Here is a 16,550-nt window from a genome sequence, read left to right as displayed (position 1 = left end):
GACACCCCCTCCCCCATTTCCTGTTCCTCAGAGGCAACCGCTGGGACTCACTGGTTCTCAATAATACGCTGATGCTGCTACTTCTGGTTTCTCAGTTTGGGGCATTTCTATGGACTTCCCACTATGGATGTGAGAGTATTATTCTTTCAAACACCCTTCCGCAATGCCATCCTCCTGCCCCACTTTTCTTTTTAATTAATTTCTTTATTGATTAAGGTATCACATATTTGTCCTCAACCCCCCATTCCAATCCCCCCCCTTCCCCCATCCTCCTATTGTCCTTGACCACTGGTTAGGCTCATATGTGTGCACATAAGTCTGCCCCTCTTTCTGATGGCTCAGCCATCACCCTCGGGGCTCACATCGCTGCCTGTGTGGAGGCTGAAAGTTGCACAATATTGCATGCTCGGGTTACTTTTCCTTTTTGTTTCCCATAATCCGTCTCTCCCCTTCGTCTTACCTCCCACCCCCACTTGCTGGGTGGGGACCTGGGTCCCCTCAGGGTCACACAGCACAGTGAGGTCCTGCCCCTGCTTTTCTTGTGTCTCTGCCACGAGGCACCCCCTCCCCAAACCGCACGGCTCAGCCCTTCCGGAGGCCGGGCTCGCAGGCCAGGCTGCAGGCCGCTCTCAGGAAACAAGGAAAGTCACAGGCCCGAAACTCACCTGGAAGGAGCCCAGGGCCAGTTCAAAGAACAGCTGGATCTCCATGGCATCGTCTGGCGAGAAGGCGAAGATGATATAGTGGGCGCCGAAGAGCGGGATCAGCAGGAGGGTGGACTTGGCCAGACGCCTGCAGAGGGACAGACGCAGGGACACGTGGCAGTCTCTGCCCCTGGCCCGCCCCGGGGCGCCCAGCTCTGCACACCCCCTCTCATCTTTTGCAGGAGGCATAGCAGCAGTGTTCCCAAACTGTTTTGTTTTTACTTTTTATTCTGGAAAAATTTCAACTCTCACGTACCCGTCACTGAGACACAACACTTAGCAACCCAGGGCCAGTCCCAAAACTTCCTGAGCGGACATCCCACCAGTAAAAACATCAGAACAGGGGCCCGCTCAAATAACTATTTACTCATGACGATGTGCATATAGGGCTGCCCCTCGGGGCCTAATGTAGTATCAGCAAGGCCAGCATTCACATTTGTTTGATAATAAGGAGTTCTTTCATTTTCTTCCCAGATTGACCAAATTTAGCAAATAAAAATACAGGATGCCCAATTTAATTTGAATTTCAAATGAACAATGGATTTTGGGGGAATGCAAGTGCTAAAAATACTATTTGTTGTTTATCCAAAATTCAAATTGAACTGAGCAGCCTGGATTTATCTGGCAGTTTTATCCAGAATGCCCAGCTCCACCCTACGTTGGAGCCCACTGCCTTGCAGACAGCCTAAGGAATCTGTCACCAAGCAATCCGGGCTGCTGCTAGCTTAACACTGTGAACACGGCAGAGAAGGTCTCTGGGAGACACTGCTTTGCCTTTAATATCTGTGATGGGTTGAATTTCGCCCTCGCCCAAATTCACAAGTTCAAGCTCTAACCAGCTGGACCTTAGAATGTGACGATACTATTTTCCAATAAAGCCTACAAGAGGTGATTAGGTTGATTAGGTCATTAGTGTGGGGCTTATGTGAGCACAGGAAAAAGGCCGTATGAGGACACAGCTAGAAGGCAGCTGTCTACAAGCCAAGGAGAGAGGCCTCCATTGAAATCAAACCTGCCGACACCTTCATCTTGGACATCCAGCCTCCACAACTGTGAGAAACTTCATATCCCTTGTTCAAAATTCTGTGGATTTTATGGCAGCCCTAGCAAACTAATACAGCATCTCTCTTTAACTTCTCAGTGATTTTAAAGTATTCTTGGATTACACATCTTAAAAGTCTGATGGAAGTTGAGGTCATTCTCCCTGAAAAACACACCTACCTAGCCTTTTCCCAAGGGCAAAACCCTGACTCCTGGGTCCTGCTGGGATTTCCTATCTCCTCCCCCCGACGCAGTATCTCCGGCTTCACAACAAACCTGTTCCCCTGCCCCATTTATACTATAAACTCCCTGGAACTGGGTCACGCTCTTCCCGTCTCCCCCGTGCCCAGTGGTGCCAGCACCAGCAGGGTGAACAGCAGGTGCTCAGTAACTGTGTGCTGAGGGAGCATGCCTACGACTTCGCCCCCACTCACTTATAATGGTTTACTTCGTTTCCTCTTGTCTCTTGGGTTCTCAGCTTTCTCATCAGGATTCTTAGGATGTTTACAAAAAGTATGAAGTTAATCTGTAAAACACAAGACAGAGGGTTGTTAAAGATGATGTGCCTCCCCATCACCCCTCCTGAGACTGAAGGCAGAGAAGGCACTGAGACCACACCCAGGACCCCAGGATGGCGCATCACTGCTCCCCTCTGCCCCACCTCGTCCCGGTTAAACGCTGTGTGGAGCCCTGGAGGCCCAGCACTCCTGCCCAGCGCTGCGGGAGCCTAAAGTCAGCTCAGCCACGGCAGGACTCCTCACACCCAGGGCCTGGAACCCCTGGGAGCTTGTTAAAGTGCAGGTCTGGTGGGCCTGAGACCCTGCATTTCTCACCGGCTCCCAGAATGCTAAAGCTGGCCCTTGGCTACACTTTGAGTAGAACCGTTACAGACGGGTTCTCAAAGGTTAGAGTGCAGACTGCTGCATCCGTATGGCCCAAGAATTTGCATTTTTAAGCCCTCAGGCGATGCTGAAGCTGCTGGTCTAGGGGTCACACAGAACTGCCTCAGTGCCTTATGGTCAGTTGGCAGCTCAACCACCAGCTTCAGGAAGCCCTCTTTGATCACCTCCCTCCCTTTCCTCATGCATTGTAGTTAGGGGTAATGCTACTGCATGAGAGCACTTGACATGTTTGAGAGGGGCTAAATGCGTGCCTCTGTCAAAGTTGTATGCTTGTCTGTTTGTCTGCCAGCTCGATCATAACGTGCTAAAGGACAGGAGTGGGGTTTCTTCACTTTGGTGCTCCCTTCCCCGACCCGGGTGCTCAGCACCAGAACATTATGAAGTTGCCCACCTGGGTGCTCAGCACCAGCCCCAGCACCATTTCCAGAAGCAGCGATGAGGGGGATCGCCCAGTGAGGCACCTTCTTTTTCATACAAAGAGCCTGGGGCCGGGGACGCTTGCCAGAATACACAGGACTAGCGACCTGTCTAGGACACCCTGCCCGGCACTGCTGCTTTGGGGCTCTGCTGCTCTGATTGTTATGCATCGTGCTCTGAGCTGGCTGTGTGTGGGGTGACCAGAGAAAGGCCATCAATTTCATTTGATTGTCTTAGAGCTGTATTTAATTTAATAGGGAGCACTTGTAGGCAAAAGAAACAAAATCTTAGGATCCCAAGAATAAGATGTAAATGATGCAATTCTAGGCTGCGTGACAGGCTGGGAGGGAGATGTTTTGCATATGGAGTGCCCGTCCCACCTCCCTCAGCCACGACAGACACGGTCCTGTGAAGTCAGCGTGGACACTGGGGCTGGTCGTCCCCCAGCTGGGGTCCACCGGGCGGGGCTGTCAGAGTCCCAGAAAGAAAACCTCTTGACGGAGTGAGGAAACCTCCGGGGGAGTACTATGCAGCCGTGGCCACTGGTTCATCAAATGACTTCGAAGGACATGGGAGAGCTCACATCTACTGCTAAGTGATACGGCCAACAAACGAGGCCACAAAACCTTACGCAGCATTTGGGGTGGAGGGAGGAAGTGTGCTCAAAGGAAAGGTAGGAAGGAACCCTGGCTGGTTAGCTCAGCTGGTTAGAAAGTTGTCCTGATACCCCAAGGTTATGGGTTCAATCCCTGGTCAGGACACTTACAAACCAATGAATGCATCAATAAGTGGGACAGCCCTAGCCAGTTTGGCTCAGTGGATAGAGCATTGGCCTGCAGACTGAAGGGTCCTGGGTTCGATTCTGGTCAATGACACATGCCAGGGTTATGGGCTTGAGCCCCGGTAGGGGGCATGCAGGAGGCAGCCAATCAATGATTCTCATCATTGATGTTTCTCTTTCTCTTCCTTCCTCTCTGAAATCAATAAACATATATTTTTAAAAAATAAATGGGACAACAAATTGATGGCTCTGTCTCTCTCCCTTTTGAAAAACAATAAATAAGTAAAAATGTCAAATCAGATAAGGAAAAGCATGTGTATTCATAATGTGTATCTAGATGCTAAATGGTGATTTATGGGTGATTTTATTCCCTTTTAAAAATATATTTCGTGCCGAAACCGGTTTGGCTCAGTGGTAGAACGTCGGTCTGCGGACTGAAAGGTTCGATTCCAGTCAAGGGCATGTACCTTGGTTGCGGGCACATCCCCAGTAGGGGGTGTGCAAGTGGCAGCTGGTCGATATTTCTCTCTCATCGACGTTTCTAGCTCTCTCTCTCCCTTCCTCTCTGTAACAAAAATCAATAAAATATATTTAAATATATATATATAGTGTCTTCCTATTTTTTTAATACAAATTCTATCATTTTCCAAAAAAAGGGAAGAAAGTCATGGGATGGCCGCCTCCGCCCACTGCCCCGGAGCCGTCCAGTGGCCGGTGGACGCGGAGAGGCTGCTGCCATGTGCTTCGCCCTCTCCCGCTCCAGCGGGGCCACGGGAGCACTTCCTGTCACCTGGTCCTGCAGCCTCGGCTCCCTCTGAGCCTGTGCTCAGCGGAGGGGCTGACTCAGTCCACAGGACAACCCCGCTGCGTCCCCCCATGAATTCCTCCCTCCGTCCCGCATTCCTGTCCATACCCATAGGCCCAGCGGAAGCACCTGAGAGTTAGGATGAAGTCCCAGGACTACCGCCTCCCAAACACACGCCCTCCCTCCACGACCCCAGCTCAGTGACTCTTCCCAGTTTAGCAGGGGGAGGCCTCCGATGACCAAGCCCCAAGAGCGGAGGCAGTGAAGGTGGCACTGAGGCCACCGCGGAGCAGCCAGTTGAGGGCAAGGAGGGCTCACCATGTCTCAGCGCCCACACACGGGGAAGATGAGTCCCAGAAGCTCCTGCGCCCCTGCCTGTCCCTGGCCCCCCTGCCCTCACCACTCTCTAGGGGGGGACTTCCAGCTGCCCTGCTGCAGGCCCACCTCTGAGCTTTATTCCTCGGCACCTGGTGGGAGGGGCTGGCCCTGTCCCCAAGGCCAGCCACTGTGCTGTCCCTCTTCCTGAGCCCAGCACAGGGGAGGAGGGCCACTCACCAGGATGGAGAGGAGCACAGGCCCTCGGATGACCCACCAGACGGACGGATTGGCGTTGATGTCCCAGCACCTACGAGGCACAGCCAGGCATCACTAGGAGTGAGAGCTGGGCTTATCAGAAAAGACTCATTCCCGAGGTGCCCTTCCTGTGGGTGCCCTTCAAGGGGTCCTGCCCTGTGGCTGGTGCTCAGCACGAGGAACCGGCCCTCTCCTGCTGCCCCTCCTCCTTCCCCTCCTGCTGCCCCTCCTCCTGCTGCCCCTCCTCCTGCTGCCCCTCCTGCTGCCCCTCTCCTCCTGCCCCCCTCCTGCTGTCCCTCTTCCTGCTGCCCCTCTCCTGCCCCTCCTGCTGCCTGGGAGCACTGCTGGGGCTGAGGCATTAGTGCCCTGTCTCCATTCATGCCAGTCAGCATCTGGGGGAGCAAATGTGTGTGAACTGGGAGCCAGAGATTCCAGATCTCAAAACTCAACTGCCATCAGTAACCAGGCAGGTGACGTGCATGAGGTAAGGGGCTGGGTGACTGTCATGTGACCTAGGACCCCCAGATGTCAGGTGTGGTGGGTACTTGGCAACCTGGAGAGGATGTGCCTGGTCTAAGGCAGCCACACTCTGCTCAGCTGGTTTGCCATTAAAAAAAAGTGGAAAATGTTAGTAGAACTTTCTATTTTTTCTAGAGAAGCTGAAAAAATCCAGTTTTTTTTTTTGTTTGTTTTGTTTTTAGTGAATTTACCCAATAAAAATGAATTTGAAACCACTATTTGGGGCCAATTTTGGACTACAAGAAATGTGTAAGCCCAGCCGACCTGGTCCACGTCCCAGCCTGGGTGTCATTGTGACAGAGAGGACCGGCCACGCCGCCTCGCTCCCTCCCCGGCTCCTGCCAGCCTTTCTTTCCTGTGCCTCCCTCCCCCGAAGGCTCACCTCCCTCCCAGCGCCGCCCACCTTTAGAGAACAGGACTCCTCCTGTCCCCATCAGGCGCTGATGAGGGCTCTCCTGGGGGAGCATGTGAGAGGGAGGAGCGGAGGAGAGCCCAGGAGGAAGGGGAGCGGCCTTGGCCCTTACAGCTTCCTCCCTGGGTGGCACCTGCCAGGAGTTGTGAAGCGCTTGTCTAAGCACAGAGCTGCTGGGCAGGCCGGCAGGGAGAGTGGCCTTGGAGGGCATGGCCCGGGCAGCCTGGCAGTGCAGGACTTCTGTGGCCCCATGTGGCAAACAGGCCTCGCCTGGACAGTCCCCAGAAGTGCCCACCCTGTCTGAAGACTGGACGGTGTAAAGGGCACTCTGGTTGCCTCTCCTTCAAACAGCTTACCCCGCATCTTCCAGGAAGTGCCTGGTGACAGCCCACGAAGCAACGAAAATGGCCGGGGAGCCTGGGGGCGGAAACAGAGGGAGGCCGTGTGAAGAGCGGGGCAGTCCGGCTCCCCAGCCCCGGAGGAGCCAGGGCCGAGGAACCCCCGTGGAAATCAGTCCTCACAGACATGCAGCCTCAGGCTTGCGGTTAGCAGGGATGTCCTGGGAACAGGCAGGATCAGGTGGATCCCGAAGGCCACGAGGGGCTCTCAGTCCCCCAGGAGCCTGAGCCAGACCCTGGAGGACCCTCAGGGAAGAGAGGGGACAAAATGATGGCCTACACCTGTGTTGTCCAGGACAGTGGCCACTCACCACCCGTGACTATTGAGTGCTTGGTGTGTGGCTGGTCCCAGTGGAGATGTGTTGGTGTTGAAGGGACAACATAAATACCAGAGTGAATATTTAGCACAAACAAAAGAATATAAGATATGTTATTAACAATTTTCATATTAATTATATGTTAAAATAATATTTTGGTTATATTGGGTTGAAAGAAAACACATTATTAACATTTTTAAAATATATTTTATTGACTTCTTACAGAGAGGAAGAGAGAGGGACAGAGAGTTAGAAACATCAATGAGAGAGAATCATCCATCAGCTGCCTCTTGCACACCCCCTACTGGGAATGTGCCCGCAACCAAGGTTCATGCCCTTGACGGGAATAGAACACGCGACCTTTCAGTCCGCAGGCCGATGCTCTCTCCACAGTTTCAACTTAACATTGATTTCATGTATTTCTTTTTACTGTGGCTACTGGAGAATTGTACGTTGTGTGTGTGGCTCAGATGCTATTTCAAGTGGACATGCTCATCTAGGCGCTGCATGTAAGAGCCCCACCCTGTGCTGCTCCGTGTCAGACCTGCTCCCCTGTCACCTCTACCCCAGGCAGGAGGCTGAGGGTTCTTCTCTGGAGGAACCAAATAGCCCCAGACAAAGGGCCTATAGATAGTGATGCTGGTAACCCTCCCCACAGGGGCCACTTCTAGCCCAGTCTCCTTGGAGACATATGCCTCCAGATACACGGCGTTCAGTCAGCTCTGGAGTTACTCATGCTTAAATATGAAAAGTCAAGGCCACTGACTTCTGAGGAAAGCTGGTGACATAAAAGGCAAGGACCAAAACAACCAGAGAAAAGGAACTCAGAGGAAACAGACCATACAGGAGGCAGGAGGAAGCTGAATAAACAGCCCTCAGGAATATCATCATAGAGATAAAAGGTTACATCTGCAAGACACAAACAGGATGCTGAAAGCAGGGAGCATTCGGAGAGCAAGGAAGAGGGCTCAGAAATGGAATATAGATAACCAAGATTTTTTAAAAATTCATAGCTGGATTGGAAGATAAAGCAGGACACAAAGAGTGAAATTAAAAGTAGGAAGAAACAATGAGAAAATTGGAGGTTTGATTCTAGGATATGCATTCTCTGATTAAAAGTTTCAATAAGAGGATAAAAATCAGAGAGGGAAAAATGATTAAATAGATAATGGAAGAATATTGTTTTAAAAACGAAGGATGTGAGTTTCCAGATAAAAGAGCCACTAGATGCCAGAAAACGGATGAACACCTCCCTGTGACATTTTAAAACACAGGATACAGAGAGACGATTGCTCGGCTTATATAGGGAGATGCAAAAAAAGGCTCAAGAAACAGGATGACATGGTACATCCCTACCATCAGATGCCAAAACAGAAGGCCTTGAAAATTCTGGGTGAAATTATATTTCAATCTAATTTCTATGTTCAATAAAACTACAAATTAGATGTGAAAATTAAACAAAGATATTATCAGATATGCAATGCAAAAATATATCTACTTTCCATGAACTATTTCTTAGGCAGATACTGGAGGATGTGCTCCAACATAATCAGAGAGTAAACCAAAGAGAGGGATACAAGAAATAAAGGGATAACATTTGTGGAGGAAAATGAAGGAGATTCTCAGCATGAAAGTTAAGGGGGTTGAGCAAATCTAGGGAAAAATCAGCCCAATAGAGCAGGAAGGCAGAAGTCTCTAGAAAGAGCATTGGTGAAGTTAAAAGACAAGAACAGACTCCAAATGGCATCCCTTTTGCTAGGCCCTACCAAGACTTCATCCCTAACATTCATCCCTAATTACAGTGTCAATCAGAAATTCCCTGATCTGCAAGGTCATCTGCCAGATAAGACCTGTGGGGTGGGTATATATGGCCCCAAATCATTTGGTCTGGCCCTGCCAAGGCATTAAATGTTTGACCAAATAGAGCAGGCTAATTTTTAAGTTGATAATTTTGTATGGCCCGTGAATGATGTTCTAAATATCCAAATGGCCCTTGGTAGGAAAAAGGTTCCCCACCCCTTCCCTAAGGGAAGGTGACCTTGCCTGAAATAATCCACTCTTAAATTTCTTGCCCGTCTTCTTTCTGCTTATAAAAACCTTCCATTTTGAATCCACTGAATTTCGTTCTGCAGTTGATTGTCTCCCTATCGCTATCATTTCCCCTCCTTCCTAGAAACTGAATCCTGATTTCCTTTGAGAAGCTATGTGATTGAATAGCTTAAGCCAATCAGTGTATTCCATCCCCCTAGGCCTCTGTGATTGGTTCAAATGAGACTTACACTGGTCCAATCAGAACCTCAGGAAATTTGCTGGAAATGCTAGGACAAAACATTCCCAGCAGGTGGGGATGCTGTGCCTCCTTAGATGCAACAAGAAAGCCAGTAGCCCAGAAGCTGGGAGCACTAACAGAACAAGTAGAAAGACACAGAGAAACGCTGCTGAGCTGCTGAAGTTGGTGGCCCCTGGGCTTTTCAGTTACATGAGCCACTGACTGGTAATTTCCTTTATATTTAAGTCTTATCTAAGCTAGATTTTATGATATCTACAGTCAAAAGCACCCTAACCAATATAGAAAGGAAGCAAAAATGAGGACATATAAATGGAATGTCTAAGGAAGCTGAGGCAACAAGTGTTGGATAGGATCAAATTGCAAAAAGCTTTAGATGCCCAAAATTGGGGCTACATTTTAGCTAACATTTCCCATTTGACAGATAAATAAACTGAAGCTTGATGGTTAAACAGCAAGTAATCTAAGATCACACCAGTTAACTAACTTTAAATGTGGAACTAGAAACCAACTTCTTCTGACTCAGCGCCCTTTCCCATATGCCATTCGGCCACTGTCCCCACAGAGAAACATACCCCATCCGAGGGCGACACAGCCCTGGAGGCACCTCCTCTCTGAGAAGAAGGAGATGGCGAGCAGGGTGTGAAGGTAGAGGCCCTCCACCAGCAGCCAGGCGTAGTTGGCCAGGATGCAGTACTGGAAGAAGACCATGACCAGCTTGCAGCCCACCTGGACAGAGAGAAGCAGTGAGTCCCAGCATGGGCGAGTGTGGGCTGCCCTCTGGTGGCCAGCCTCACAGGCAGAGACAAGGGATGGTAGGGGTCAGGGGCCAGGCCACAGAGTGACCCCTGGGCCTCACGGTCATCCCCTGTGGCCTTCCACTATCAGAAGACCACAGTTGGTAGGCTCAGTCACAACCGATTCATGGAAGCATTCAAATTTTGGAATTGGCTACCATTTGTAAAATTGTGTCAGATATTGCCCAACCCCTAACTCCCTCATTTTTCAGACGAGGAAACTGAGGCCTAGAGAGGAAAAGGCACATCTAGAGGGTTAAAACCCTTCCGAGCTCAGTATCCCTGGAAACGGATGAAGAAGGGACATGCCAGTATGACAGGGGCAACATTGATTATAGTGAAAATGGCCCCTGGCTGGTACATGACATCCAGACCGGAGCCTCTAACATCTGATGAGGCTGCCACAGTGTTGGCCAGTGACTTACAGCAAGCATGGCCTTTGCGGGATCCCTGGGAGCTATGCCTGTGGGATTGTGGGGTTCTAGGCCAGCATGGCTCCTATACCCGTCTCATGAGGGTCCCCTTCCTCTCACTGAGCTGTCCCCTAGGGACAGGACAGCTCCTGGGCTGGCCTGAGGGCTGCTGCATGGACGGCTGCAAGGTCACGTCCAGAGAGGAGGCGTTCCTGCTGCGGGCCATCTGCGGCTCCACCTGTGGCCCCCAGAGACTCTGAGTCCAGGCGTGGTTCATGGTTGGCTCAAAAGTCTGATGTTAGCAGAATCCAAGAAGGTTCCCTGCGGGGCACAACTGGACTTCTCCTCTGTCTAAGCTGGTCAGGAATGGGGTGGGGCCTGAAAGAGTTTCCTGACACCCAGTCTGCTACTGTTAGTTCATCCTGGAGACCTCCCTGAAAGTCATGGTTCCCACTTTAGGGACCTCGTAGTTTGAATCAGAAACACACACACACACACACACACACACACACACACACACTAGACACAAACCTAACAGGTCCATGAGGAATTCCAGATGTGAGTCTGGAAAGTGGCAGACAGGTGACTGAACCAATCTCAGTTTCCAAACCCCTTCTCCCTCACCTGTGTCTGCTTTGGAGACTGTCCTAGTGAAAAAAACATCAATCTTCCAGCTTCCTTTGCAGTTCTAGTCAATAAGAGGTAGGTAGGAGTCTTGGGGAGGATGTTCTTCCCCAAACAAAAAGTCAAAGCCTCCCAAAGAGAAAAAGTGTTTAACCTTCTACTTAGCTCCTCTTTGTCTGGGCCGTGGATGTGGGCCTGGGGTTGCAGAAGCCAAATGCAAACGTGGCGTAAAGCATGGGATCAAGAACGGCGGAGCAGAAAGAGGGGCAAGGACCGTGTTCTTCATGGCAGCATGGAGCCACGGTGCCAGCTCTGGGTTGCCCGTCTATGGACTGCCTATGTGGGGAACACCCCTCTGTTTAAGCCACGGGCGGATAATTATCTGTTATGTGTGCTAAAGGGGTTCCCGTGGACACAAAGTGATATTACAATGAATTAAGACTCATCTGAGCACATTCAGAATGAGGAAGAGGGTTAGATCTAACCAAGCACGTGGTTTTACTGCAGACCCGTGTGTGCAGACAGGCATATGCTCACCCCCTTATTTCTACAACCAACCAACCGTCTCTACACTTAGCCATCTGTCTACAGTGGGACTTGGCACGAGCAGGAAAGGATGATCCTTGCTTGCTATATATCTCAACCTCAGAGTGGCCAATCCCAGACATGGGAGCTGAGCGGCAGCTCCCCCCTGGCTTCCCCATAAGCCGATCTCATACGGGACCCAGGCTACATGTGGGGACGTGGAGCTCTCCCTGGATCTCCTCACCCAGCCCAGCTCCTGGCCCTCTACCACGGGCATGAAGTGCAGCCTCAGCAGGGACTCTGGGAAGAACAAGGCTACCACCCTCTCCAACGTGAGCCACGCCCTGGGCACGGAGGCACGTTACCCTGTGGGTTTCACAGTGGTCACTGTCGTCCGAGAAGAGCACAGCATCCTTGATGAAGTTGGACAGGGCACGCAGGATGAAGGACACGAACAGGTGCATGTGGATGTAGTTGCGGGTGCAGTGGAGCCTCCTGGAGGGAGAGGAAGCAGGGCCATGGGGGCCCTCGCTGGGAGGAGCCAGGGTGCAGCAGGCCCACCCTCCCCCAGTGCTCAGGGGAACTCTTCCCAGGTGACACATTTCTCTGTGTCACTCTGTTAGTACAACCTGCGTAAGTACCCAAGCCCCCAGGTGCTCAGTCTACTCTGTCTCATGCTGTAACAACAACAACAACAACAACAACAATAATAATAATAAAAGCTGGGTCACAGGGCAGCATTATATTTTTCCCTGACCTACTGCCATCTCTAGCTTCTACAGTTGTTCAGAAGGTAAGAAGGGATGGAAGAAGGAGGTCCTAAAGGCAAGCAGCACAGAGAGAACACAGGCTTTGGGGAAAGGCAGACCTGGGCTTTGCTGCTGTTAGTTACATGACCTGGAACTAGCCTCCCTAGTTATATGACCTGGAGCTAGCCTCCCTAGTTATATGACCTGGAGCTAGCCTCCCTAGTTATATGACCTGGAGCTAGCCTCCCTAGTTATATGACTTAAAGCTAGCCTTGCTAGTTATATGACTTAAAGCTAGTCTTGCTAGTTATATGATGTAAAGCTAGTCTTGCTAGTTATATGACCTAAAGCTAGTCTTGCTAGTTATATGAACTGGAACTAGCCTCCCTAGTTATATGACCTGGAGCTAGCCTCCCTAGTTATATGAACTGGACCTAGCCTTCCTGGTTATATGAATGGAGCTAGCCTTGTTGGTTATATGAATGGAGCTAGCCTTGCTAGTTACATGACCTGGAGCTAGCCTTTTCACTCCCTGTAGCCTGTTTCCTATTCTGCTGTCAGGGACAGAGGTTTGTTACTTGTTGCCGTAGGCCAGGTACCAGACCAGGCTCCCTTAGAGGGAACCCACTCCAACTCTGGTGGGTTTGACTCCACCCTCCCACCCTCATGACAGACCTGACCAATTGGAGCTCTCCAATCCTGGCCACAGTGATTGGCTCAGGGTTGGGCATGTGACCCAAGCTGGGCCTGTGAGAATTCCCGCAGGACTTTCATTGCATCTAATGGGGAATAGACTTTCTTTGTGCTGGTGCTGAAGAATGCTAGAATGTGCCCCTGCAGTTGCTGGTGGCTGTGTCTGCTCCCCTGCAGGAAGTCTACCCCAGGATGAGGCCGGTGCAAGCGGAAAAATGGAGGGAGGCCAACCTAGTTGTGCTAACACCCTTGAGCACCTAGATTCAGCCAGATGCCCCCGAACTCGTCAGTTATGTGGGTCAGATCACCTTTGTTTGAAGGTTTCTGTTTCTTGCAACCAAGAGTCTGGCTAACATACCTGTAACGTTAGGGTAATTAGCATTGTGTGAACATTAGAAATAACTACGTGTAAAGCAACTGGTGCGGTAAGTTCTTAGCAATGCTCAGGAAAGGTTGAGTGAATAAAGGAATGAACAGGGTCACAGACTTCACAGGAAGTTCAGTCACAGGAACGTCTGCCACAGGTCAGCTTAGATTAAGAGGTGACAAAGTGGCCCACCCAGACCTTCCTCCTCTGGCCTGAGCAGTTAAAAGAGGTGCGAAGTCCATGTGCAGGGAAGGCTGGGGACATGTCCTCACCTGAAAGAACAGAGGATGCTGAGGGCCACCAGGAGCATCACCAGGGAGGAGCTGTAGCCCACGGTGTACATGACCTTCAGCTTCAGCAGGTACCTGTGCTGCAGGGAGAGCACGTGTCAGCCCCACCGCCCCCCGGCTGGCTCTGCTCTTTTCTGCCTCGGAGAGTACCTGCTTCGGGCTGCTTGAATCCTTCAACTCCGACTGCCATGTGGTTCATATTCCAAGGGCACCAATTCATAGATTCACAACATCTTGGCTTTGGAAAAGATCCTGGGGATCACCTGATAGCGACTCAAACGTATATACCTCATACATCCTGAATTTAAAGGCTCTGCTTGAATACCTCTAGGGACGAGGTGCTCACTGCCTTCCAAGAAATAAGGAAGTCACTTGGTATGCAGCAGGGCAAAATGTTATGGTTTTTTTTTTTCTCATCTAAAGCTAAAATCTATTACCTTTTGAATTGCACTTATTGTTTCTTGAACCATTTAAAATAAACTGAATTTGACTTGTACCTAAGGCCTGTCTTATTTTTTAAAAATAAGTTTTACAGTTTAGAATAGTTTTACACTAACAGAAAAGTTATGAAGAGCTTACAGAGAGGCCTGTCATTTTTAATACAGCTATTCCGACCTGTGCCTCACTTATCTTCTCAGCATTAAATGTTCCCTGTGTCTTTAATCTCTTTCCACCTCCTTCACCATTTTGCTTCATTAATATGCTCCAACTTGTCAATGTCCTTATTAAATAAAATACCCAGAACTGGATAGCTGAAAAGCGCCAGGTGTATCCTCTCACCGGGAAGAAGTGGAATGGGCCGTCACCTCCCCTGATCTACACCCTGCGCTCCTGTTAATGTGGCCAAGCAGGCACTTACTGTTCAGCAGACACTTCACACTCTTGGTTCATCTTTGATTCAAAAAGATCTCAATGGAATAGAATAAATTGACATGTAGAGATAAATGTAAAGGCCTGCATTTAGGTTAAAAAAATAAATTGTACAATAGCCTTAAAAATAAGCAAGGAAGTAAAAATTAAAAGAATAATATTGTCAAAACCGGTTTGGCTCAATGGATAGAGCTTCAGCCTGTGGACTGAAAGGTCCCAGATTCGATTGCAGTCAAGGGCATGTACCTTGATTGCGGGCACATCCCCAGAAGGGGGTGTGTAAGGGGCAGCTGATCGATGATTCTCTCTCATCGATTTTTCTAACTCTCTATTCCTCTCTCTTCCTCTGTAAAAAATCAATAAAATATATATATATTTTAAAAAGATTAATACTATACCATTTTTTTAATCAACCAAATTAACAAATATTTGGAAGTAAACATATTCTATGCTGGGTACAGTGGAGTGGAAATTGTTCAATCTCTCTGGAAAGTATCAGGGATTAAGAACCTTTGAAATAGGTTTTCCTTCTGCCTCCAGGAATTAATTCTAAGAAATAATCAGAAATATAATGCCTATTTATACATAAAGAGGTTATCAGAACTATTTGTGACAAAAATATTCAAATGTCCAACAATATAAGTTAACTAATTATTTTATTTTTTAAACTAAATGATTTTAAATCCAAATTACTTTCATGTTAGGCCACCACTAAAATGCTGCTTCCCAAGAGTTTGAAAAGATGTCGGGACATGCTCAGAACATAATGTCAAAGGAAAGGCAAAATACAATCCCCTTCTGCAAAACAGTGTTATGTCAAGTTATATGAAATCACTCCTTTTTGTAGATTAAAAAAAGACTAAATATGGACATTTCATGTAGTCTAATCTCATACATGCTTAGAAACGAGGTAGTAAGGAGATGTGTTAGATGTTAATACCAGTTAGCTCTGGATGGTAAGTTGGTGGATAGCACTGTTGTTTTCAGTTGTGTTTTTCTACACCTTTCATTTTGCTACAGTGGGTCAGTCATACTTTACAACCAGAAGAAAACAGGTATTTGATTTAAAAAGAAAACAGGTGCAGGAATAGTATTGGGGAAACCTGCTGGCTGACAGCTATTCACATGAAAATGACCTTGAGGCCGAATGGCCAAAGCTTCATGTGTTCGGGAAGTGTGCTGCAGAAAGAACACAGGCCTCAGAGCCAAGAAGCAAGGGTTCCAAACCCTCACTCGCTGTGTGGCCCTGGGCAAATTACTTAACTTCTCTGAGCCTCAGCTTCCTCATCTGCAAAATGGGGATCACATCTACTTTGCAGGCTTGTTGGAAGAACAAATAAGGTACCAGGTAGAGTATCTAGCCAATGGCTGGCACCTAGAAGACAGGCAGGGCTGTTAATTTTTTCATCTCCACCCTCCACCCCATCATCCACCCTTCAACATGATTCAGCAGCAGTTTGAGATTATGGCATGAGGTCTGAGGTCTGAGGTATGAGATATGAGGTATGAGGCATGAGGTCTGAGGTCTGAGGTCTGAGGTCGTAGGTCTGAGGTCTGAGGCATGAAGTATGAGGCATGAGGTGTGAGGCATGAGGTATGAGGTATGAGGTAGCTGCTGGAAAAATCTGCCTACTCTCAGTTACATAGTGGAGCGCTGGGGAGCAGCCGGCCACATTGGGACATCTGGAGTATGTAGTCCAGGCTGGGCGTGTTATTTTAGGAGGCACATTAATAAACTGGATTATTTCCATGAAGGCTCATCTTGTCACCTGAAGAGCACATGACGAAACTGGGCACATCACACCCAGAGGGATAAACAAACTCAGGGGAGGACACTATGAGGTGGATGGACGTGCAGAAGCAGAGTATGACCGGCGGGAAGAAGTTACCAGAAAGGAGGTTTGATTCGGAGTGACCAAACACTTTCTGGCAGCAAGAGGTGACCTCTGACAGGACGGCTGCCTTGTGACATTGAGCTTCCCCACTGATGTCACTGCACTCCCAGGAGCCACCTTACAGAGAGCCAAAAGGGCAGCAGGTTGCACCAGATTAATGGTTCCTAGACC

General features: G+C 49.2%; 1 protein-coding gene across 3 annotated transcripts in view; it reads right to left on the bottom strand.

The window, feature by feature from the left end:
- The window catches only part of SCTR (secretin receptor), a 60,936-nt gene that overhangs the window by 6,155 nt on the left and 38,231 nt on the right, over positions 1-16,550 (bottom strand). For all 3 annotated transcript variants that reach the window (XM_084892229.1, XM_084892228.1, XM_084892230.1), the window contains 7 exons: positions 13,597-13,694; positions 11,881-12,010; positions 9,732-9,885; positions 6,511-6,571; positions 5,206-5,275; positions 2,180-2,271; positions 666-792 (listed from right to left, as the gene is read on the bottom strand). In XM_084892229.1, the coding sequence (XP_084748355.1) occupies positions 666-792; positions 2,180-2,271; positions 5,206-5,275; positions 6,511-6,571; positions 9,732-9,885; positions 11,881-12,010; positions 13,597-13,694 (732 nt within the window). The remainder of the gene's footprint in view (positions 1-665; positions 793-2,179; positions 2,272-5,205; positions 5,276-6,510; positions 6,572-9,731; positions 9,886-11,880; positions 12,011-13,596; positions 13,695-16,550) is intronic.

This window comes from Pipistrellus hanaki, assembly GCF_964339955.1.
Source record: "Pipistrellus hanaki genome assembly, chromosome: 8".
Classification (NCBI taxonomy): Eukaryota; Metazoa; Chordata; class Mammalia; order Chiroptera; family Vespertilionidae; genus Pipistrellus; species Pipistrellus hanaki.
The sequence above is the reverse complement of the archived record's forward strand: the minus strand, read 5'-3'. Positions and strand labels throughout refer to the sequence as shown.